General features: G+C 58.1%; 1 protein-coding gene across 1 annotated transcript; it reads right to left on the bottom strand.

Annotated features, from left to right (window-relative positions):
• Window positions 1-950: 950 nt before the first annotated feature.
• LOC130017453 (CAP-Gly domain-containing linker protein 1-like) lies at window positions 951-23,744 on the bottom strand. The gene is given in 16 exon segments (XM_056108160.1): window positions 951-1,130; window positions 3,524-3,640; window positions 4,459-4,641; window positions 4,774-5,685; window positions 7,675-7,878; window positions 8,162-8,272; window positions 10,123-10,223; window positions 10,226-10,823; window positions 11,225-11,282; window positions 12,285-12,388; window positions 12,743-12,759; window positions 12,762-12,939; window positions 16,424-16,646; window positions 18,773-18,897; window positions 22,385-22,926; window positions 23,660-23,744. Coding segments are annotated over 16 exon segments (3,738 nt in total).
• Window positions 23,745-25,602: the final 1,858 nt, after the last annotated feature.

The raw sequence follows: 25,602 nt of genomic DNA on the forward strand, positions 1-25,602 counted from the left end.
GGTGGCACCATACCCCCAACCCAGTGCTTCTTAGGGTTTACTCCTGCCTCTGCACTTAGAGATTGCTCCTGCCAGGACACAGATGACTGGATGGGATTCCTGCCATTGAACCCAGATCAGCCACATGCAAGTACCCTACTCACTGCACTATCTCTTTAGCCCAAGATAAACGCTTTTAAGAAAATGGTTTACAGGCCCAGAGCAATTGGGCAGCTGGTAGGGCATTTGCTTTGGCCAATCTGGCTTCAATCCCTGTAATTCCATATAGTCTGCCCAAGCACTGTCAGGAGTGATTCCTGAGTGCAGAGCCATGAATAAGCCCTAAGACATCACCAGGGGTGGCACAAACATAAAGAAACAAAAAGAAATTGGTGTATCAGAATTCCATTGTAGAAACTGTTTGACTCATTTGACTCTATAGTTCTTCACTGCTAGCCAAAAATCTTTTCTAAAGAAACCTGAGAATAATCAGTTATCACTGGCAAAAAATAAATAATTTTATTAAAGTAGATATAGAACACTTGCTTGCTCAAATTTTAATACTGCTTTACATAGTTTGTGAAACAATTTCAATAATGGTCATTACTAAAAATTTCAATGGATCCAGATCTTTCACTTGTCAGACAGCTGATAATCTCCAGAGGAAAATACATCAAAATCATACATATAATTATAGAAGTTCTTATTATACATGTAGCCTGGATGGTACATTATCACTTTTGACAGAACTAGAAAACATTCAAATAAAGAAAAATAGATTGAAACTGGATGATAAACTTCTGATGGTTGAGGTCCTTCATTCAATCTTTTTGTGGTAAGAAAATCCAAAATTAGTAATGTTGAATTTCTCATCATACATTCATCTAAAACCACAGTGAAAAATGTAAACCTTGTAAAGACAGTAAAATGGTTATTCTAGGTGTTTCACAAATAGCTGATTATGTCATCCTTCAAGTGCTGGTGATTGCTGCACAGTGCAGAGAATGGGGTGGCCGGGCCGAAGTTGTCGTCGTAATTGTTGAGTCGTCCCCGTTCCCGTCGAGAGCCACCTCGGATATCATCTCCACTTTCATCTTGAGGTCCTGATTCTTTCTTTGGAGGTCCACGATCACGGAATTCAGGAAATCGATCTGTGTTAAAGGAGAGCGTGAGACGGTGAGCCATCTGCGGGAGCCATCGGAGCCCGCCACAGAGGAGGCTGGGCCCCGCTTCCAGTCCCCGCCCCAGGGTTGGAGGCAGCCAGAGCTCCCCTTTCCCTTCCTGAGCGCAAGCTCCCGGGTGCCCCAGGGAAGACCCCAGGAGGACATGCTGGGCCCCCTCGGTTCCTCTCAGAGCAGGGAGTCAAGAGGGCCTTCCCTCTCCTACAAAGACAGACTCACTTCTTTAAAATCCACGGGGCGGGGGGGGGGGGGGAAATCCCACTTTACAAAGGTAAGCATGACTATAGGCACAAACATTCATGTTTCACTTAAAAACTGGCAGGTTTGGGTCTGAGTGATAGCACAGCGGGAAAGGTGCTTGCCTCGCACGCAGCCAACCCAGGTTTGATCCCTGGCATCCCATAGGGGCCACTGGAGAGCAGCCAGGAGTGATTCCTGAGTGCAGAGCCAGGAGGAAGCCCGGAGTATCGCCAGGTGTGGCCCCCAAAGAAAGAAGAAAGAAAACCATAAAGCTGACTGATTCTTTTTCTCCCTCGGGGCAAGTTCTGATGAGGAGTCTCTGAGAGTGCCCAGGCCCTCCCACACTGGAGCCAAGAAACACAGATCTCTCTTCCTCCAGGTGAAGAAAACAAACACAAAAAAACATGGAAATGTTCAGTTCCCAACAAGCCCATGCAGGGTCCACCTCCACAGCCCACATGCAAAGTTCACTTCAGCCCACATGTGCCGTCCAGGACAACGGCTGTTAAGTACAGAAGTGCAGGAAGTGAGGGTGTGCGGGAACTCCACAGGGCACTGGGACCCAGATGGTCCCCTTCCTTGGAGAGGATTCAAATTATAAAGTGTTGCAGGCCAGGTGGGATGGAAGGGGGTTTGGGAAGGAGAGACATCAAGGAGGCCCCAAGGCTGACTCCTGCCGCAGGCCAGACGCAAGCCTGGTGATGGTAGGTGCGGGCACTGGGGTCTGCAGCCAAGTGTGCACACCCCAGAAGACCCCACCCAGCTGTCTCCCTCGACAGGAGCAAGAAGCAGGAAGGCGGCCCAGAGGACCAGACTCCCCAGCTCTGCGCCCAGAGCATGCACAACGTGGCCGGGACAGCCACATGTTGGTGGACGTTTCCGTTTGCGACCGGACCTTCCTGATGGGAAGGAGGCCCTCCAAAGTGGTGTTCGACTCTGGCAAAGTGAAGATTTGCCAATTTTATGGGAGCCCGAAGCCCAGGTTCTGGGAGAGCAGCAGGAGTAAGGGCTGTGGAGGGGTCTGGCTTCTCGGCTCTGGCAAGGACGTGACCCCTTGACTGAAGGGATGTGTCCTTGTCCATGGGGCCTTTCACTCCGTAAGCATCACCTCTTGTGCTGGGAGCATGTGGGGATGGGGTTCCGGCAGCGTGTGCCCAGCCCCTGGTTCTCACGCGCGCCAGGTGAGCACCGCCCCTTCTTCCTCAGCTTCCTTCTTTCTGGCTTCTTTTATTGTGATTAATCAATTCATTTGGGGGGGGGGGGGCTTTTGGGTTACAACCCATCGTTGCTCAGGAGTGACTCCTGGCTCTGCACTCAGGGACCATATGGGATGCCGGAGATGGAACCTGGCTTGGCCACGTGCAAGGCAAACACCCTACCTGCTGTGCTGTAGCTCCGGCCCCACTCTCGGATATTTTAAATGGTAGGTATTCCCCGACTCTTTTGAAGCATACACGCATATATACATATGTACATGTCTGTGTATGTATACATGCTCATCTATAACCTTTGTGGGTCGTCAGTTTGGTTTGTTTGGTGCGGTGGGGACTATGCCCTGGCTCTGTGCTCAGGGATCACTCCTGGCGAGGGAGGAGCAGCCCAGGCCGTCAGCAGTCACTCGAGCCCGGGAAAGTGGGGCTGTGTGGTCAGAGGGCACTGGCTCGCCTTCTCACGGTCATCAAAGAGCCTTGAAATGCTGCGTATGTCAACACATGTGGCTTCTCTTCCTGTCCCGGCCCAGGCTCTGGGCGAGCTAACTGGGGCGTCCAGTCCCTGCCGGGCTCCTTGCTCCGCCGAGCAGTCTGGGAGTGGTCAGCTGTTCAGTGATCTCGCCAGGCCGCCCCATGTCCCCCAGATTCTGTGTGGTCACTCCACGCAGCACCTCCCCAGGGGTCATACAGGGGTCATGCAGGGGTACACTTCCCCTCCTGTCCCATGCGAGAACCAGGGACCAATTACTCCTGGCAGTGCTCAGGGGACCAGATAGGATGCCGGGGATTGAACCTGGGTCTGGCGTGTGTAAGTCAAACGCCCTCCCCGCTGTGCTATCGCTCTGGCCCAGGATATAGTTTCTCTCAAGGCTGAGGCCGGGCCTACACGCCCTGGTCACCACCATCACCCACCTCATTCTGCAAGTTTGCATTGGTGTTCCTGGTGTCCTCCAGGGAGGCCAGGGTCTCTGTCTTCTCCTGGGACAGTTGCTGCATAAAATGCCTGGCATCTTCCGCTGTCTGCACAGCCTGGAGAGAGAAACCTCGTTGAGCCAGGCCGGGGGGGGGGGGGGGCAGGGAGGGGTTGGCAACAGTGGCACAACACAGCGCGAAATGCCCCACAAACCACCCACACCTGCCACAGTGGCTCCGGCCCCGCTGGCCGCCGGTTCATCCTGCGGGGACTCACGTCTGAGCCGCTCAGCAGCAAGACTGACACCCAGAAACAGCCCAGGGCTCCCAAGAGCCTCCATTCCTCACACAGAATAAAAATGACATGAGCGGACAGCTAAGCAGGCCTGGGTGGAAAGCGTGGGGGCGGGGGGGAAGGAGAGGAGATGTGAGCAGTGAGCACAGGTGTGGGAGTGGGAGAAAGGTAAACCCTGAGTGAGGTGGGAAGAGAGAACACCTGCCCGGCACCAGGCACCCTCGAGTCCAGGCTGCCCTGCACCGGGCACACTGCTGGTGGCACAGGGCACCCCCGAGTCCCAAGTGAGCAGACTCAGGGCAACCGCTCAAAGTCCCCCCGGAAGACACTGCTTTGCTTTACAACTTAGTGCCTCTCTCATGCCTTCCCTTACGTCTTGAAGAGCCACAGTGCAATCTTCCGTGAGAACTCCCCCCGGAAATGAACATACTGTCCTTTCTCGGTTTTATTCACAGCTTATGCCTTGTCCTAGAGGTCACCAGGCACGTGGTGACGAGCTGTCCCTGTGCCCGCAGCAAACAGCCCGTGACACACGGGTTCCGTGGGGGTGCACCTCTCCTTGTGCCGACGAAGAGCAATCCTCTTAACCGCTAAAAGGGGGTGCCCAGGGCCAACGGGGGTCGGGCCTGCTCCACTTTACCGTAAAAGACTGCAGCGTCTTGAGCTCTCTGATCTTGAAGGTGAGCCTGATCTTGTCCTTCTTCAGCATGCGGTTCTCCTTCTGGGCCTCCAGGAGGTTGGCCGAGACGTGGCTGCTGGTCTGGGCCAGCCGACTGACCTCCTTCTGGAGGAGGAAGTAACTGCCGGCCAGCTGCTCCTTCTCCCGCAGGCACTCCTCCTGCCGCTCGGCGTCAAGCGCCTCCTTGGCCTGCAGCACGCTGGCGTGTGTCTTCTCCAGGCTGCGGGCTGCGTCCCTGGCCTCCTGCAGCGCCGCCTCGAGGGCGCCCTGGCTGGCCGCCAGCCCCTGGAGCTCCTGCTGCAGCACCTCCAGCTCGGCCTTGTGCACGGTCTTGGTGGCCTCGTCCAGCTGCGTGCGCAGGCAGCTGGCCTCGGTGCCCAGCAGCTCCTTGGCCTGTAGCGCCGCCTCCAGGCTGGCGCCCAGCTTCTCCTGCTCCTGGCGCAGCAGGTCCTTCTCGAGCTGCAGCTCCTTGTTCCTCTGAGCCAGGCCGTCACGCTCCAGCTTCAGGGCCACGCACAGGCTGTCGAGCTCCAACTGCTTCTCGAGGGCCGACTCTTTCTCGGCCGTGAGCTCCTCGATCTCTTGCACCAGCGACTTCTGATCCCAAGCCAGCTCATGATAGGAGCACTGCAGCTTCTGGATGATGTTGTCCTTGTCCTTGGCCAGGGATAGGTTCTCCAGAACCAGCTTCTTGACATGCTCCTCCAGCTGGCCCCTCTCCTCCAGGCCCTTCTTACACTCAGCCACCAGGCTGCTCTTGCTCATCTGCAGCTCCTCCACCAGGGCCTGCAGCCCCACCTTGGCGACCTGCAGGGCGTCGTTCTCCGCGCCCACCCTCTGGAGCTCCTCCTGCACCGCCCTGGCTTCTTCCAGCACTTTCTCTTTCTCCGCCTCGAGGGCTTCTCGGCCGAGCTGCTCCTCCTGCCAGAGCTTCTCTGCGGCCCGCCTGGCCTCGATGACCTTCTCCTTGTCGCAGCGTATGGCTTGGTTCAACAGCCAGAGTTTCCTCTGCTCTTCCCGCAGCGAAGAGTTTTTGGCCTCCGCTTCCTTCAACTTCAATAGCAATGACTCTCTCTCTGACTTCAGAGAGAGCTTCTCCTTCGCCAGCAATTGATTCTCTGACCTCAGGGCCCTGAGATCCTCCGACATCAGCTCAATTTCCTCTGATGTTATTAGGGAAGTTAATGACTACAGAAACAAAAGCGGGGAAGAACGGAAACAAGAATGAGATCAAGCAGGCACAAGCAAGCCAAGCACTTAATGTGGCCTAAACACCAGAAATGAAAATGGCAGAGTAGTCTTACCTGCACACGCGTGCATACGTGCATGCACACACAAGCACACAAACACGTGCGCGCACACAAACGCACACACACGCACACACACACACACTCGCAGGATGGAGAGGCTCAAACACAGTTAACTTCACAGGGTCAACATATCTACCTGCCTATTTTGTGGATGGGGGCCCCACACCTGGTGGTGTTCGGGTCTCGCTCAGGGTTCTGTGCTCAGGGATCACTGCTGGCAGGGCCGGAGGACCATACGGGATGCTGGGGATCAACCCGGGTTGGCCAAGTACAAGGCAGCACTACCCATTCTACTATCAGCCATTTTATTTTTGAAATGCCGTCTGAAATTATTCCTGACAGCTCCCCGGAAGTTTTAAGTACAGTTGGATCTTGACATTGGGGCATAAGATTTTTCCCCCCACTTCAATTATTCCATTACAAAATCCATCACTCTGTCATAGAAGGGATGCATTAAAAAACTAGTTTCCAGTACAATTCAAAGAACTACAAAAAGTATTTTGTTGTTGAACTTTGTGCAGGAGGGGAAGGGAAAAGCAACCATTGCTTGCAAAACGATTTTCACAGGGACAAACAGAGGCAGGAAATGGACTTAGTCCCAAAAGTTTTACACTTTATAGAAAATCCAGACTAATCCACCAAGCTTTGGAGACTGAAGCCAACAGGTTTTGCTTGCCAAACACAGTAACAACAAGTCTCAAAATGGAGACATTAGTGGGCCCGCTCGAGCAAATCGATGAACAATGGGAGGGCAGTGTTTGCAGAAATTTGGGAGGGGCCCAGGGGCTCCAGGAGGAGTGGCCGCACACGGGCCAGAGTCTCCCTCACCTGCTCTCCCTGCCCGTCAGCAACGGGTTGTGCGTCTTCGTTTCTGAGTCTCAATGCACACCATAGTTTAACCGCCATGTACTTTCCAGAACTTTCTGCAGCAAGGGCTATCTTCTCTGTCCAGCTCAGCAGCCATGAGCCGCAGCAGGCTACTGGCGTGCGCTGGGCAGCTGACCGCTGACGGTCAGGTTACTGGAATGGGACTGACCTGAGCATGCACACGAGGCTGCTGGCCACAGAACTGGGCCGTGCAGGTGGTCCAGAGAGGAGACGTAGCCCTGGCTCTGGTGCGTGGTGGAAAGAGGCCGGGCACCAACACACACGCGGGCCATGGCCGCCGCTCAGCAGCCCTGGTTTCCTCTGATGTAAGCTCGGTTCCGTTTTCTTTCCACTGGCTTATAGATATGTATACACACACATATACATACAAGCACATATATGTATAGGCATACACATATATGTATAAACTATACATGGGACCAAGTGTGTAAAACTGAAAATGTATCAAAATATGTACATATGAATTAAAATACACTTATTATATGGATATAAAGATGTACACATATGTACATGTTATGTATGTACACACATATATGTGTGTGTACATTATTTTCCTTCTTGTTTTGGGGTTCACACCCGGCAGAGGTCACGGCTTCCTCCTGGGTGCTTGGGGGACCACGGGGGATGCTGGGGATCCCCCGGTGGGTCACGTGCACAGCAAGTGCCCTCTCACTGCACTAGTTCCAGCCGCTTTATTTCTCCCCACTGAGCTTCGAACCTTAACATTTCTTTGATACATGAAAAAATGCCTTTGAGCAGTCAAGTGAAAACACGAAGGCCTGAACTTACTGAGCAAGCTAAAAACAAAACAGACAACCCAAGCTGGGGTCCCTGGGCTTCTATGTGCTCTGCCGGGCGCCCCGGGAGCAACCCCCTTCTGGCTCTCACAGGCGCCGACGGACGGAGGAAGTGTCTGAGGCTGCAGGCCGAGGCCCCCAACAGAGCCCGACCCCGAGACGGCGGCCCTGCGCCCACACACCTTGGCCTTGTCGGCTTGCGTCTTCAGCTCGGCCACCTCCCGCAGCAGGCTCCCGTTCTCCGCCTGCACCGCCTGCAGCTTCTCCTCCGCCTGCAGCCGCAGCTTCTGCAGGGCCTGCAGCGCCTCCTCGTGCTGCGCCTGGCTCTCCGTGGTGGACTTGGCGTGCTCGGCCTGCAGAGCCTGGGACTGGCTGCGGCTCACGTCCACCTTCTCCCCCTGCGGGGAGCCGGGGGCCACCATCAGCTGTGGGCCCCCTGCCTGCCCCCAGCACACACGCGCGCACACACACACACAACGCATACAATGCACACAAACACACAAACACACAAACATACCCGCACACACACGGCGACTCTGCTCACCAGCACACACACACACACACAATGTGAGCCTCAGAGGCGATAGGGCCGAGCTCGCCTGAGGAGGCTTCGCTTTGCCCTCAGCAATGTAAAGATCAGCGTCCGACTCCCCTGGTACTCACCAAACTCCGAAGCTCTTTCTCCAAAGCCTCCTTCACTCGACTGACTTCGTTCAAGTTCTCCTGAAGACTACGAAGCGCTAGCTCCTTCCCCTGCAGCTCCTCGGCCAGGCTCTCGGCCTACCAGAGAGACAAGGATGGAGTGAATGGACCAAGGGGACGACCAGGAACAGGAAGGGGAAAACAAAACAGAAAGCACGTATGAGAAGCCCATGACCCAACACAACCCCGAAAAACAGAGACGTGAGGTGAGTGCGATTGCCTGAAGTTCTCAAAGCCAAGGCCTTGGCGCCGTCAGTTCTGGTGATGACTGTCTAGTGGTTACTGAAAACGGCTCAAACAGAGGCGTTTTCTAGACCTACATTTGGAGTGACCAGAAAATAAGAAAGCCTATGAGAAAGACTGACTTTCCAGGGGCGGGGAGACGGCACAAAGGGCTGGAGTACACACCAGGCCCGAGTTGGAACTGCAGCACCACTGGGCGAGCCTGAGATCGGTCCACAAGCTGAAAGACCCACTACTGCTGGGCGGGAGGACCCCAGAGCCGAGAGCATGGCTTGGCGAGGAAGAAGGACGTAAGCAAGGGAGGAGGGAGGCTAAGGATACGAAGGAGGGAGGGAGGAAACAGGGAAGAAAGGGAAAGGGAGGGAAGGGAGGGAAGAAAATGTTATCTTTTTTTTTTTTTTTGGCCCGCTTGAGCTAATTGATGAACAAAGGGAGGACAGTGACAATGACAGTGACCCTATGGGATGCTGGAGATCGAACTCACGTAGGCCGTGTGCAAGGCAAATGCCCTTCCCACTGTACTATCACTCTGGCCCCCAAGATTTACTTTCTTGTAGTTTCTTGTCTGTGACTTTAAAAGTTTGAGGGGTTTCAATATGAAATTTAAATTGAAGAACCTCTAATCCACTAGACAGCAGAACGTGACGTTTGTTACATCTTGATGCGAACAAGTGGTTCAACTATGCCCTGCTGTGTCCTAGGAATTGATTCTGTTTGTTTCTGGAATGTCAGCTAAGGAGTCCTGAGTCCTGAGAGGAACTCCCGGGGGTCTCTGGGTCCTTCTGTTATGTCTGTCAGTCCTGTCTACAAATCCCACAGCCCTTCCATCTTGGCCAACAGAGAAGTTTCTTCAACAAAGCGCACAGCGCCATGGGGGTCGGTGGGGGGCGGCTGGGAGGGTGCGTCCTGCCACCACAATCCTATAGGAGTTAAAGGGCATTTTTCCAAGGGGCTCCTGGGTGAGAACTGCAGCTTCCTCGGCTTGGCCCAGATCTCACTGTCTTGTCCTTCCCCAGGGTCAGGGCTACCATGAGAGTCCATGTCCGTGGCCAGCAGGAGGCCATGCTGGAAGGCGGACTTGGCCCAAGCACCCCTTAGAGGCTGAAAGGGATGAAATCTCTGCAGGGCTGGGCAGGGGCTTGTGCTGCAGGCAGGGAGGGGCCGGCAATGAGAAATACCAAGATGGGCCACGTCACCAGCCCTGAGGGAGCTCAGAGGCTCAGAGGCATTGAGCACCAGCTGGAAACTGAGGCGCCTCGGGGAGAGGTTGGCAAAGCCAGTCACACGAGCAGGTGGTCAGCAAGGTCAGGGAAAGAACCCTGCGGCCAGACTTGAGCCCAAGGGTCTGGGCGGACTCGGCGAGTACGCAGGGGGCCTAAGGGGGGGGCAGAGGTTTGCTTTGGGGGCTCCTATCTTGTTTTCTCACTGGCCTTGTGAAGAGTTCTCAGTTTCAGAAAGACCCCAGACGGGCCCGATTAGCCGGGGCCAAGGCTTGCACGGCCTCTGGGTGCTGGGGACCAATGACAGTCCCAGAATCGTGCCGACACGTTCTCAGTCCCATCAGAGGGAACCGCACGGGACGTGACCGGGAGACCTGTCAGCACCAAGCCGGAACACGGCGGTGAGCAGACAGACACACAGCATGCAGGGAGCGAGCGTGGAAGTGGGCGAGGGCACCCGGGTACCAACCTGCCACTCTCGGCCCGCTTTGCATTCTCTAACTCCTGAATCTGCTGCTCAGCCACCTGGAGCTGCTGCCTGAGCTTCTCCATTCCCAATTGACCTCGGAACTGGCCTTTCGGAGCCCATCGAGCTGCAAGAGCTTCTGCTGGGTGGCCTCCAGCTGCGCCGTGGCGTCGGCCAGGGCCTGGGCTTGCTGCCTACACATGGCCCGCAACCCCTCCAGGTGCGTTACCTTCGTCTCCGCCTCCTGCAGCTTGTTCAGGGCGTCCTCCATCTCCACCAGGTGCTGGTCCTCGGTCTGGTCGAGCTTGGCCCGCGCGGCCTCCAGGCTGTTCTTCTGCTCCTGGGCTGTCCTGACCAGCCGCGACCTGAGCGTCTGCAGCTCAAAGGCGTGCGCTGCACGCTCAGCCACCTGCTGGGCCTTCGAGTTCTCTACCTCCTGCTGGTACTCGAACTGCAGCCTCTCCATCTGCATCTTGAGCTCGGCCAGCTCGGCCGCCTCGGCGCCCACGCCCCGGCTCACGGACGCCTTCGGCTCGCCCATGGCCTGTTGGTGCGGGGCGATGGCCGTCTCCAGCTTGGACTTCCACGGGGCGATCACGTCTGTGTTCTCCTCGTTGGCATGGTCCAGCTTAGTTCTCAGCCCCTCGTTCTCCTTGGCGAGCTTCTCGGAGGCCGCCTGCAGGGCCTTCACCTCCTTCTGGTGGGAAAACAAAATTTCCATGAACTTAAAACAGGAAGGAAAAGAAGCAGAAATAGAAATTATTCTTTTGCAAACTGACTGTTTGCTTTTTCTTGTTTTAAGGAATACCTTCCAATAAACTGGGGTTCTAAAGGATTTGATTTGTGCTGCTCGACTGAAAATCAAAGCTGAGGCAAAGGCGTAGACCCAACTGTCAGAACGAGAGGAAAACGCTCATCAACAGCAGCCTCCGGCCCCAAGGAGCAGAGGTGCCTCCGCCGGGCCCTGCCAGGTGCATGACCCCTGGTATCCCTGTCTGATTCGGAGTCTCCAGCAGAAGTGGTCCCGGCGGGGTCGGCCAGGCCACCCCGCATCCTTGCCTGCACCCTGCAAGCCTCTGGGACCTGCCCGGGCTTTACCTCCAGGTCGCCCTTGGTGATGGACTCCTCTTCGACTCGGAACTGGAGGTCCTCCACTTTCCTGTGGGGGAGAGGGAGAGTTGTGAGGGGCGTCACTGCTGCCCCCCATGAGGGCCACCATCCTGTAGATGCGCGCCTGACCCAGCCCCCGCCTCCACACACAGGAGGGCTGAGAGAGTCAGCGAGGGCCAGAGCGAGAGTACAGCGGACAGGGCATTTGTCTTGGCACGTGGCCGTCCCGGGTTCAATTCCCAGCATCCCATTATGGTCCCCTGGGCAATGCCAGGAGTAATTCCTGAGTGCCGAGGCAGGGAGCATCGCTGGATTGACCCAAAAAGAAAAAAAAAAAGTCAGCGAGTCCCCTCGGCTGTGAGCACTGGGTGGTACCCGCAGGCTACAGGAGGAAGCTCTGTCGAGCCAACGCCAGGCGCACTGTCATATCAGCCTTTTCTGCCTCGCAGCTAACAGAGGTGGTTAGAGACTGACCAGGTGCGCGTGCCAGTCCCTCCCAGCCAGCGCCTGTCCCCGCATCGGGACAACAACTGAGCCCCTGGGGGAGAAGCAGCAAATGACTCGGGGCCAGGGCGGGGGGGCAGGAGGGGCTCCCAGGGGACGTGGCGAGTTCGGCATGTGGAGCTGAGGGGCTGAGCCGGGCACTGGCAGTGCCCCTGGGCACCACACTGCCGGGAGCCCATCTGAGAAGACCGTCTTGGCCGGCACCCCGTGTCCGTCTGTCTGCAGCCTGGCCTGAGCCCTGCCTGTCTGCTGCCGTGCCCCATGGGTGCTGCGGGTTTCCTCCCGCCCAGGATTAACCCCAGGGACTCCCACAGGGCCCCACTGGGATACGACAGTTCCCGGCCACCCAGCACAGGTCTCCTGAACACCAGGCCACGTGGACACAGCAGGGAGGGCCGGGGGTGGCTGGGCTCCAGTGAGCTCCCCCCATCCCCCCCAATGAGGCCACTCTCAGGACTGGGCACCCGCTAGTTTGTGGTTCTCACAGCCCTGGAAGGCCAGGAGCACCCCACCCGAGGCAGCCCCCCAGCTCCTGGCACGGCCTCACCTCTTCTCCTCCTCCAGCTGGTTCAGCAGCTCCACCTTCTCCCAGTCGGTCGCTTCCAGCATGGCCCGCAGCTCGTCCATCTTGGCCTCCAGCTCCAGGACGTGCTGTGGAGGCAACTGCGCGTGAGTGTCCTCGCCCGCCCCCGACAGCCCTCTGTGGGCTGGCACCGCCACCTGCCACCGCGGCATGCTGAACACGTCTCCCACCTAAGCTGCAGCGTTTCTGGAAGGCCGGGGGGGAACCACACCACGAAAGCACCAGCGGGGATAACTCGGTGCTCCCTGAACCCCCACGGGGTGAGCAGAAGGTGCATGCGATCAAACCACGCGCCGGATGCCACCGCAACGACGGCAGACGGGGACCCACGGCCTCTCCCTGCACCGCCTGCACCAAGGTCGCGCCCAGCATTTGCCGCAAGCGTCTCTTGGCCCCGGCACTGCCGTCTGCACAGACGTCACCTGGTCGTGCCCGTCCCAGCCAGGGCCAGCTCCTGCTCTATCTCCCCCACATGGCTCGTGGCCTTGGCCACCTCCACCCGCTCCAGGTCTCGCTCGGCCAGCAGCTGCTCAATGTGCTGCTGCTTCTCCTTCAGCGCCTCCTGGAGGGCGGTTGTGCTGGAGATCTTGCAGGCATAGCGAGAGGAGGTTTCTGGCAACTGCAAAGGAAAAAGAGACGTGAAGGGGGTGGGGGTGGCGGACGCGGGCATGCACACGGCTATCCTCAGCAAAGCAGATGGAGCAGCGCTGCATCCGTGCATATGGGCCAGCGACTCTCAGCAGAAGCGTCTTGAAACCTTCCCGAAGGTCCTTGGACGGGACCTGGGCTCCACTGACCTCGGGCCTCGTGGGAATCCAGAGACTCTTCTGCAGAGCCGGAGGCAGCCCCCTCCACAGCCCGCTCTGGCCTGAGCTTCCTTAAGGCTGAGCCCTTGGCATGAGCTTGAGGCCGGCTCCAGCATCTTCAGCCTTGCAGGTCCGTCAGGGTCTCCCAGGGCAGCCTGGCCCTTCTCTCTTCCTCTTCCTTCCAGCTCACCTCGCTCTCCCCAGCACCCGCCCCAGGCCTGAATAGCAGTAACCAGAGACTCTTGTCTCTGGGAATGGCCCCGTGCCCCTGAGGGTCACTGGGTGTGACCCCATAAAAGACCCCTGTGCCATCTGCCTTCGAAAGGGGGGATGAGAGGCTAGAATGGTAAAGTTGCGGGGAAGGCGCTGGCCTTGCACGCCGCTGCCCGAACTGGATCCCAGGTACCCACCCCATAGGGTCCCGAGCCCACCAGGAGTGAGTCCTGAGTGCAGAGCCCGGAGGAAGTCCTGAGCATTGCTGGGGTGTGGGCCAAAATCCAGGAAAAAAAGGAACAAGTGGTGGGTGAGCATGTGTGAGGGTTCACGCCCAGCGAGCAGGACAGCAAGGGCAGCTCAGGGGAAGACCAAGCACAAAGGGAAGGAGAGAAGAGGCAAAGACAGTGAGGAGGGGAGGGGAGTGGGCTGGAGGGCCGCGGGGACCGGGGGTCCTGTCCGTTCTGTCCTGGGCTCGTGGTCACTCATGGTCGCTCTGCAGACCAGTTTCCTTGCGGCACAATGGCCCCTGCAGGCGGGGACACAGCGGGACCTGGTCTTCATTCTTCAGGCACACGGTGGCGGGCGCTGGGGCGGGGGTGGCCGAGGACGTCCGCTCCTTCTGCCCGGCCACGCCTGACCCATCGCCCTGCTCTTGCCGCTTCCCTGCATCATCTGAGCTGCTGCCAATTGCCTGCTGACTGACGGGCCCAGCAGGGCCCAGGCTGTCCACTGCTGCTTTGCCTGCTGCGAACTCTCGAGCTACCTGGTTCTGTCCGGGGAGCGGGTCATCCTTGCCTCTGCGTAAGGATCTGGCCGTGACTCCCCAATACACTTAAAGTATATTGGTCAGATTAAATGCTCTCCCCAGGGCCAAAGAGATTTCTTTTTTGGGGGGTGGAAGGTGCTTTCAGAGGTTCAAGATCCAGCACTGTCAGGAGTGACCCCAAGAGCAGAGAGCCAGGAATAAGCCCTGAGCACCCCTGAGTGTGGCCCCAAAACCAAATAATAAATAAATAAAATTTCTAGGAGCACACGAGCTCTCCGGCCCAGCCATGTGCAGTGCTGCCGGGAACTGCAGTCAACTCTGATTTCAAGGGGTGGCTGGGAAGAGCTTGACAGCCTTGGGGGTCTCCACCAAGACCTGGGCTCAAACCCCCTCCACCGGGAGCAGCCCCCAAGCACCACGCCTGGAGTCCCTGAGCACTGCCAGGTGAGCCCCAAAACCAAAGAGCAAAAATAAACTAGGAAAGGTGGGCGGCGGTGTTCCCCGAGCCTCCTGGCCTGAGCGGGTGGGGCCGGCTGGACGCACGCGCTTCCTGGGCCCGAGACAGCTCCCTGAGGAAACGAGCACGGGAGCGAACGGCTTCTTTCAGCCAACCGTGGAGACCAGACTGCGAGGTTCAGGCGCCGGAGCAGGGAGAAAGCAGCACCCCTGGTATGGGGGGAGGCGGTGCTGAGGGGCTGGGCAAGGTCGGGGCCACGAGCTGAACTCAGGATGTTGATGCCAAAGCCTCTGCCCTGCGCATGGTGTGTGAGGCCCCAGGCTCCATGCCAGCAAGGCCGGACCCTCTGTGGGAGCCTGGTACCTCAGAAGAGCAACTCAGCCAACACGCGAACCGGGAGGCTCCCCCAGGGCACGCACGGACCTGTGTGCATGTATGTATGCGTGCACGTACGTTCCTGTGGGCATGTCTACACACAGCTGTGTGCGTGCGCGCGTTGTGTCTATGCAGTACGTGCCTGTGTGTATACACCCATCAGCCTGTGTATATACGGTATGCACTACGTGTACATGTATGAGTGCCTGTGTGTGTGTGAACGCTTGTGTGTGCACGTATGGAATTACGTTATGGAGGTATACTTCCATGAAGCCACACAGACTCATTCTATATTCCTGTCATATGTGCTAACGGTGATGTGCAGTGTAGGAGTGAGCTCCACCCTGCGTAAAGATATGCAAGGCAGGGGCCAAAGAGCTGGAGAGCGAAGCCCCAGCGCTGCCCAGGCTCAATCCCGGAGGCCCGCCAGGAATAATCCCGAGCACAGAGGCGGGAGAAAGCCCTGGGCTCTGCCAGGTGTGACCCCAGAACAGAACAAAACAAGACAGCGGGGGGAGGCTGGAGATACGGCTCAGGCGTGGGGCTCTTGCTCGGAGGTGGGAGGCCCGGCTCAACCCCAGCACTGCAAACGGCCCCTTCAAGCACTGCAGGGTGTGGCCCACAGTCAAGCAGAAAAACAAAACCGAATTCCACAAACGGGCTGGCTCGCGAGGGAAGGAGAGGGGCTTCTGAGTCTGCTCCCCTCCTGAATGGCGAGGCGAGGGGAAGGAGGAGTCGGAAGTGAGGATGGAGGCAGGGCAGGGAAACCTGGTGGTGGTCGAGCAAGACAGGACTGGCCCCAGGCCTGTGCCCACGGCGCGCGGCCTCCTGGCTCCCGTTTCCGTGTCACCTGTTTTGTATCTTCCGTTGCACACACACTCACTCCCTCCTCTTCCGCATCGAGGGTCAATGCAGGGAGCAGAGGGGGCGGCAGGAACCGCAGCCCCCAGCAAAGCCAGCCCCCCGGGACACGTCTCCATCGTGGGCCCGTTTCCCTGTGGACAATATCTCAGGACACCCTTGCACAGTCGGACACACTTTAGTGTTTAGGACTCAGAGAGACGTGAGGGGAGAAGCCACGAGGCCCCAGCTTTGACTTGCGGCCCCGCAATGGACAGAAGTCGAGGCCCCTCTGTGTCGACAGGGGTGCAGAGGGACAGGAGGGAGCAGGGAGGGACGGAGAGAGCAAACAAGCAACGCCAAGTGCCAAGCGTTCCCCAGAGTCCCTGGGTCCCGCTCTGACCCTCCGACGCCCCCTTCAGCTTCCCCACTTCATCGCTACGGCAGCCTGGGGCCGGAGACGAGCCCTGAGCACCGGAGGAAAGGCCCATCCCTGCTCCTGTCACCGGTGGTGGCTGGGAAGCCACTCGCCTGCCCCCCGGAGCTGCCCAGCCCACCCGGTCCTGTTCCGCCTCTCGCCCCTGGGGCCTGGGAGTCTGTGGGGGCCTGAGTATCGCACAGGGCGGGGGAGGGGGCTGCTTACTAGTTCCGTGTGGCTGGGCCTGCTGCTCACGGATGAGGCCACGGAGCTCACGGAGCTGAGCGAGGAGGCCGACGGGCGGCGCTTCAGGCTGGCGGGGGTGGTGGCCATCACACGCCTCGCGGGGGCCGCCTTGGCCTTGGCCGGCGTCGTGGAGGGGAAGCCAATCTTGGTGACTTTGTGAATGGGAGCAAACAAACCGTACTTGGGCTGACACTGGAAGTACCTGCGGACAACGAGGAGGGGGGGACAAAAGACACCTTTGGCAAGAGAGACAGGCGCCGACCGCGGAGTCCACTGAGTCCCACAGTCTCACACCCCCACAAACTAACACGCTCCCACAGCCCCACACTCCCACACAGTCACACCCCAACCAACTCTCCCACACTCTCACACTCCCACTCACCCCAACAAACACACTCACACCCCAACCAAGACTCCCACATTTCCACAGCCCCACACTCACATACACTCACTCCCCAACAAACACACACACTCACACACCCCAACCAACACTCCCACACACTCACGCCAACCAACACACACTCACACTCACACCCCAACCAAGACTCCCACATTTCCACAGCCCCACACTCACACACACTCACACCCCAACAAACACTCCCACACTCTCACACTCCCACTCACCCCAACAAACACACTCACACCCCAACCAACACTCCCACATTTCCACAGCCCCACACTCACATACACTCACTCCCCAACAAACACTCCCAGACTCACCCGAAGAAACACACACACTCACATCGCAACCAACACTCCCACACTCTCACACTTCCACCAAAACAAACACTCACATTCACACCCAAACCAACACTCCCACACTCCCACAAACTCAAACCCCAACACACACACACACTCACACCCCAACAAACACTCCCACATGCTCACAGCCGCCCCACACTCGCACACACTCACTCCCCTAGAAACACCCATTCACACACAACCAACACTCCCACACACTCACACCCCAACCAACACACACTCACACCCCAACAAACACTCCCAGACTCACCCCAAGAAACACACACACTGACATCGCAAACAATACTCCCACACTCTCACACTTCCACCCCAACAAATACACACACTCACACCCCAACAAACACTCCCACATTTCCAGAGCCCCACACTCACACACACTCACTCCCCAACAAACACTCATACCCTCCCACAGCCCCACACTCACACATACTCAAACCCCAACTAACACACACTTACACCCCAACCAACACTCCCAAACACTCTCACCCCAATAAACACTCCCACACTCACCCCAAGAAACACACACACTCACACCCCAACCAACACTCCCACACTCTCACACTCCCACCCCAACATACACACACTCAGAGCACAACAAACACACCCACATTTCCACAGCCCCAAACTCACACACACTCACTCCCCAACAAGCACTCATACCCTCCCACAGCCCCACACTCACACACTCACACCCCAACTAACACACACACTCACACCCCAACCGATATTCCCGCACTCCTACACACTCACACCCCAACCAACACTCCCACAGCCCCACACTCACACACTCACATCCCAACTAACACACACACTCACACCCCAACCGATATTCCCACACTCCTACACACTCACACACCAACCAACACTCCCACAGCCCCACACTCACACACTCACACCCCAACTAACACACACACTCACACCCCAACCGATATTCCCACGCTCCCACACACTCACACCCCAACCAACACTCCCACACTCCCAACGTCCCACACTCACACTCACACTCACACCCCAAAAAAAAACACACTTACACTCAAACCCCAACAAACACTCCCACACTCCCACAGCCCCAGTCACACACACGCACACCCAACCAACACTTGCACGCTCTCAAACCAACAATGACACGCTCTCATTCCCTCACAAACATGCTCACACCCCCACCAACACTCACATGCTCATGCCCTCACCAACATTCACAGCCCCACACTCACACGCTCACATACACACACCCTCATACATACATATCCACACTCCGAAGCACACACATTCATACATTCACACACACACTCCCTCGCACGCCTCCCACCCCCACCGCGCAAACCAAGGGCGATTCCAAGCAGCCTCCCCGGCATCTGAAGGGCGACAGCAGGCCCGGGGGTTCCTGCGGGCAAGCACAGCTGCATGTGGGAGCCCCAGGCTGTCCCCACATCCCTGCAGGGTCCCCGAGTGCCACCGGAAGTGGCCCCGCCTAAGAACCAAGTGAAGTGGCCTGCAGTCTCCTCAGCGCCTCCCGGGCACCGTGCATTGCCCCAGGCTGTCTGGGGGGGGGGCAGGAGGACCCACCTCGTTCCGGCCACGGCGCCATCGTTCTTGCCCAGCGGCTTGTCCAGCTCCACGCCGCACCAATCCCCCTTGGCGAAGTACGTCTCCCCGAGGAAGCGCACCACACCGGCCTCCACGCCTCCCACCTGCCAGAGGGACGCGGGTCAGGCACTCTGGACTGCGCAAAGCGCCCCCACCCCCGCGAAGGAACATTCTGGCTTCAGAGTAGGGATTTCCGGAAGAAACCCCAAAGGTCAAGGTGCCATTTCCCCCTGCAACCCCTACAGGGTGAGCAGACGCTGCTGCTCAGTGTCCATGCAAGGCAGCGGCGTTCACACCCACTCGCTTACACCGGTGGCCTGGCTGACCACACCCCTGGGAATCTCTGACCCAGGCCAGCCACCTGGTGTGGCGAGGGGGTCGCTGCCCCGTGGGTGTGGGAGCAGAGCCGTGGCAACCCCACCGCTGGAGAACAATTAAGCCAGAAACCAGCTAGAGGAAAATGACTGTTCTCATATCTTAGCGGAGTTCGATTTTCCAGTTCTCCTTCACTATGCCTTGGCTTGATGCTTGGCCCCCGGGACGCAGAGCAAAACAGAATCACAGCGCTGGACACTGACGGGAATGCTGACAGAAAGGGCCAGAGCACCGGGGGAAGGGCACTGGCTTTGTGTGTGGCCACCCTGGGTTCAATCTTCAGCACCCAAGATGGTCCCCCTAGCCCGCCAAGACTGATTCCTGAGTGCAAAGCCTGAGTGACCCATAAGCACTGCCAGGAGTGGCCCCAAAACCAAAAAGTCAAAACAGAAAGGGGGGGGGGAGAGAGAGAGAGAGAGAGAGAGAGAGAGAGAGAGAGAGAGAGAGAGAGAGAGAGACCTCAACTAATAATGCCTGAGAGCGCGGTTTTCTTTTTTCGGGTCTGGGGCAGGACTGGGTTCACGTGCTCGGGGGTCACTCGCAGCACGAGGGGTAGCAGCGTCACCCAGGACTGTCTCTGTGAGTCCTGAAGTGCCATGTGCAAAGGCCCTGGCACAGCCTCCGTGGCCAGGCGTGGGCCCTGGGCACTGTGAGTGTGACAAGGAATAAAAGAACAAGAGACAGGTGGCTGGGGTGGCGGCCCTGGGCTGAGAAGAGGCTGCAAAGTTCATCGGCGAAGAATTTGGCACAGAACATGCCGTCCCTGACCCGGAAACAGCCTCCTGGAACAGCACAGCTGGAAGCCAGTCACGTCTCTCAAGACCCTGACTTCATATCCTGGAAATATCATCTGCCCAAAACTGCCGCAAGCCTGTCTCCAGAACATTCTGTCAGAGCTCAGCTGGAGAGAAGGGAAGTGATCTCCCAAGGTCAGGAGAACCACCGCACATCAGCCCGGAGAAGCTCTTCACGGTTGGGCTCTGAGACGCCACAGGACGGACAGAGTGACCTCCCGCTCTGAGACACCATAAGACTGACTGTCCCACTCTGCGACCCCTGCCTACTTGCGAGCACAGACGGGACTTGAGGTCAGAGCTGGGCATTTCCAGTGAGCCCACTGAGGGTCCCTGAGTCTCCAGAGAGAACCAAAGTAGCACAAGCATGGGGGCAGTCTGTCCACTGCCAGTGACAGGGAGTGCCAGGGGCAGGGGACCGCCTTCCACAGGCCTAAGGCTGGAACAGCCGTCTCAGAGCCTCCGAAGGGCTCCTCCGAGGTCAGTCACGTAAACATCGGGGCCAGCTGGCGCAGAACCTGGACTTCCTGTGCGCAGGGAAGAATGGGGCAAAGGGCAGGAGGCCCTTTGGAGAGCCGGGAGGGCGCCAGCCCTGCACGGGAGCTTCGCCTCGGTGCCCCGAGGCCAGCCCCCACTCGCCACGGCCTCCTGACCACGGCTGCGTTAGGCCGTGGAGCGCCAAGCAAACCTTCCTTGAATTAGGAAAAAGACCAAAGAAAGTGTTTGGGTTTTCTTTTTTCCCCCTTCTTCTTTCAGAAAACAGCCATTATGCTGGTTGTGGTCCCCCAAAAAAACCCTCAAAAACTTCATTTTGAAAGGCGTGCTCGAGCTGAGGTATGGAGCGATGGAACAGCACAGCGGGCAGGGCGTTGGCCTTGCACACACCTGCCCGGATGTGGTCCCTGAGCACAGGGCCAGGACTCAGCCCTGAGCACCACCACCAATAAATGAATAACTGATCAGAGTTATTCACCGCAGAGCCAGTGGCAGTGTCCCCGCTCCCTTGTTCCAACGACACTGGTGTCCCTATGTCCGGGTGTGGACGGTTGTGAATGCAAGTTAAAAAAAAAAAGTCTTTTTTCTTCTTTGGGTCTTTGGGTCACACCTGGCGATGCTGAGGGGTGAGTCGTGGCTCTGCATTCAGGAATCATTCCTGCGATGCTTAGGGGACCCTATGGGATACCGGGGAACCCAGTTTGCTGAGTGCAAGGCAAACGCCCTCTCTGCTGTACTACTGCTCCAGCCCCCCAAACAGTCTTTAAACCGTGAGTCTCCTCCAGCTCCAATTCCCTCCCCGTGTTACTCTTTGGCCATCCCTGAACCCTGACCGTGACCCTCCAGGACCCTCCGAGGGCCACCCTGCGCCTGCACAGCTCTCCTCTCCGGCCTCCACAGCTCTGACACCGGCCTGGCGATGGCCATCCCTGTGGTCCCCGGGAAGCCACTGGCTCCGGGCCAGCCCCCAGTCTGTCTGGTCAGAGCCGCCCGCCTCAGACGTCCCCGAGGTGACTTTTCCCGGCCGCTTCCCACGGGTTCTGAAAGCGTTATTGAGTGCTTCTGCTGGGGAGAACAGTTGTCTATAGCCAAGCGCCTCTGCTTAGGGGAGCTGTGCAGAGGAATGGGCTTGGGGTGGACTGAGGATGCCATGTGCAGGGACCTGGTGACCCCCACCAGAAACTCATCTCACAAAGGGTGCCCCCTCGCCCCCACCGAAGGCCTTCCAGGAGCTGCTCAGAGAAACCCAAGAGCAGGTGCTGAGTCTGAAGATCGAGCAACCAAGACAGCAAAACATACTCCTGAGAATGTTCCGGAGACGGGTCCCTACCCGTGGCCTACCCAGGGTCCATCCCCGACACCCCAGATGGTCCCCTGAGCCCTACCAGATCCCTGAGTTCAGCACCAGGAGGAAGCCCTGAGCATGGCCAGGTGTGGCCCAAACACCAAACCACACACGTCTGGAGAGACGGCTCAGGGCTTGCGCACGGAATGGCCTGGAGCGGCTCGGGGTGAGCCCTGTGACGCCCCAAACACAAACATCACAAACCAGAGCAATGGAACCGATTTCCAACTTTGTTCGTTGGTTTGTTTTTTGAGTCACAGTCAGAGTGCTCAGGGCTTACTTCTGGCTTGGTGCTCAGGGATCACTCCGGGATGTGCTTGGGGGACTGTACATGGGACCAAGACTTAAACCCCGGGTCAGAGGCATCCAAAGCACACGGCCTCCCCACGGCATGACCCCTCCACCCTGTTTTGGCTAAACTGGTAAAACTGGCAGCATCCCCGCACGCATCCATCACGCTGGAAACTGCAGGACCAGGTGTCCTGGCTGCTCGTGCTTCCACCCAAACCGCGAGTCTGGGAAAGCTGATGGACCAGACAGGCGAATGGACACCCACCCGCGACCGCTGCCCTCGGCACTCACCAGCACCCGGTCCCCGAGCTTCAGCTCCTGCTCCCCGTTCTTGAGGGAGCCAGCCTCCGAGAGGTTGGAGATGGACTCGCTGGCCGTCCTGGTCAGGTTGCTGATGTGAGGGGTGGCCGGTGCCTCCTTCGCGGAGGGCTGGGGTGCCTTCGGGGCGGCCGCAGGGGCCGGGGCGGCCGACAGGGGCGGTGTGGCCTGGGCAGCAGGCGCTGGCTGCAGGCCGTTGGTCTCATCGTCGGCCTGCCAGCTCCTGCTCAGCTTGGACGGCCGGATGAAGATGCCCTTCAGCGGCTCGCACTGGAAGTAGCGCACACCCGCCACCGAGCCGTCGTTCTTGCCGATGGGCTCGTCCAAGACGATCCCGGCCCACTGACCAGGGGCAAACTGGGTCTCCCCGAGGAACTGGATGAATCCAGGCTTGTTCCCCTTCACCCAGACTCGTTCCCCGACCTGGAAGTCGTCCACAAACTCCTCCTGCGTCTCCGAGGAGGGGGCGCTGGGGGTTTTCTCCCCAGGCACGGACTTCTCAACGGGAGCAGCCGCTGGAACAGCAGAAAGGGTCAGAAGGGTCAGAAGGGTCAGGAAGGGCCTGTCCAGGTCCAGTTAAAGTGTGGTTGGGGGTGGCCACACCCAGCAGTGCTTGGGACTACTCCCAGCCAATGCCGGGGGCTGCTTGTGGTGAAGCCTGGCCGGGCCCGCCGTGAAGGGGACGTGCCTACCTACTGCAGCATCCCAGGCCACAGTCATATTTGGGCAGCTGAGGGGAAATCTTTGGACACACCCCGTGATGCTACGGACCAAGCCAGGAGAAAGCTCCAACACAGTGTCTTATTTCTGCTGTGTCCACTGGCCCATCTTCTTTTTCTTTTAGGGGGGGAGCACTCCAGCCAGTCCGCAGGGCCTATTTCTGGCTCTGCGCTCAGGGTCACTCATGTGAGGTTGAGGCTGGAGAGTCACATGGGGTGCCGGTTGCCCTCCCCACTGTACTGTGGCTACGGCCGGCAATGAGGCCCTTTAGTCCAGGTGAGTCCACCTCCCTCAGCCTGTCCCCAAGCCCGGGCGAGGGGGCTAGCAGTTAGGAGGGAGCGTGTTGGTCGCCTCAGCTGTCACCAGTTGCCGTGACACGAAAGTCACAGAACGTGAGACTCGTGTGTGAGAGCTGTCCCCAGAGCCATGAACGTGCCTACAGCTCAGGGAGCCCTTCCCGGGCGAGGACTCGGGAGGGGGTTCCCGGGTGGAAATGAGTCTCCCCTGGCCCGGGCTGAGCGCACTTACCGGCCGAGGGCGCCTTCAGGGCCCAGCTCCCATGCTTGAGGATCTTGGTGGGGGCCTTCAGCCCGCTGGGCCTCAGCAGACTCATGGTCAGGTGGTCAGACGCTGCCGCGGCCACTACCGGGCCCTGACTGTCGAGCCCACTGTGGGGCCTTCTGAGGCGCACTCGTTCTCAGGGATAAATCTCTGAAGAGCAGAGGAGAGAGTCTGTCTCACGGGAGCGACCACAGCAGCTTCCGGAGCCCAGAGAGCTGCCAGTCTGAGACTCGCCACCCCGAGTGCGACCCCCAGCCTCCCGCACAGCCCCCTGAGCCCACCAAGTGTCATTCCTGCACAAAAACTCAATCCCAAACAGACAAACAAACAACAGCAGATTCAGGGCCAGAGGGCAGAGGGGACAGGTACTTGCCCTGCGGGCAGCTGACCCTCACGCCCTCCCTGGCATCACACCCACCCCCAAACACATTCAGGAGCCAGAAATCGTCCCTGTGCACTGTGAGTGCCACTGACCACCTTCCCGTCCAGACACTGACTAGCCGGGAGGCGACTCAGCAGTGATGGCTGGTCTTGTGTGTGCATGTGTGCGTATGTATGTGTGTGAGAGGCCCGGGGTTACACACAGAAGCTAAGGCAAGCAACAGGCACACTTTTTTCTATGGGCTGAGAAGTGCCAGGGAAAAGGGCCCAGCAAGACTGCGCCAAAGGGGGGCTGGAGAGCGATAGCACAGTGGGTAGGGCGTTTGCCTTGCACGTGGCCGACCCAGGTTCGATTCCCAGCATCCCATATGGTCCCCTGAGCACTGCCAGGACTGATTCCTGAGTGCAGACCCAGGAGTAAATCCTGTGCATCACCAGGTGCGACCCAAAAAGAAAAAAAATTGCGCCAAAGGGGAGCGAAGGAGGTTTTGGCGTTTCCTTCGTTCCTTGTGACGGTGCCCAAGTTTGATAACCACAAGCCAGTATTAACTGCATTTCTTAACCCACAGAACTGAGGCAGACATGTGGATGGGGGAAGCATCGCCATGGCAATGGAACTCCGAGGAAGTCAACAATAGCTTCATGGCCACCAAAAGACCACCTGAGGGCACGGGACCCAAGGTCTGGTCAAAATTAACCCACATTAGGAGGCCCAGAGCAGGCTGGACCCCCCGAGGGAATAGGAACAAAGGCCAGGAAAGGAATTTCTAAGAGGACCTTGGACCACTCAACTCTACCCCCTTGGCAACCACCCTAGCAACGGACTCTAGGTAGCTAGAAACTCCCACCAGGGGCAGCCTGGGGAAAACCCGAGATTAGCCCCCTTGAACCAAGGGAGGGCGCTCATGTGTGCCCGAGCCCAGGGACTGCTCTTGCCTACGAGGTCGGTCATGTCACGGGCTTCTCCCCTCCTGAGGTGTGGACTTTCGGACCGAACGCAACCAGGCAACCTAACGTGTTCAGTGGCTTTCTGCGCCTCTGGAGAAGCCGCACTCTCTCTCGAGCGTGTTACTCCCTCCCTCATTTCCCCTTCCTAAAAGCCTCCAAATAAAATGTTCCTGCTTCATGCTCATCTCCTGAAATGATTTTCTGCGAGAAGGACAAAGGCCCGGGGGCCTGAGGAGGTCGAGGATCGACTCCCTTTCCCTGAAAAGGGCAACCCCTCACTCCGGCCCGAGACCCCGGGAAGGCCTAGTGGGTGTCGTGTGGCTGGTAGGGCTCGTCGCGCTCATCAGTGCCAGCGCTCCAGCCAGTCCCGGGGGAGTGACATCTTCTCCTCTGCTTCTCATCAGCCCCCCATGAGGGCCCACTGACTTCAGAGTCATTCCGTATTTAATAGAAAAGTCCGCAGGGGGCAGAGAGGCAGGACAGTGGGGAGGGCACTTGCCTTCTATCCAGTTGTCCTGGGCTCGATCTCCGTCAGCACAGGGACGTTAGCCGGCCAGGGTGACCCCTGGGCACAGCCAGGT

This window comes from Sorex fumeus, unplaced genomic scaffold, assembly GCF_029834395.1.
Source record: "Sorex fumeus unplaced genomic scaffold, SorFum_2.1 ptg000196l, whole genome shotgun sequence".
Taxonomy (NCBI): Eukaryota; Metazoa; Chordata; class Mammalia; order Eulipotyphla; family Soricidae; genus Sorex; species Sorex fumeus.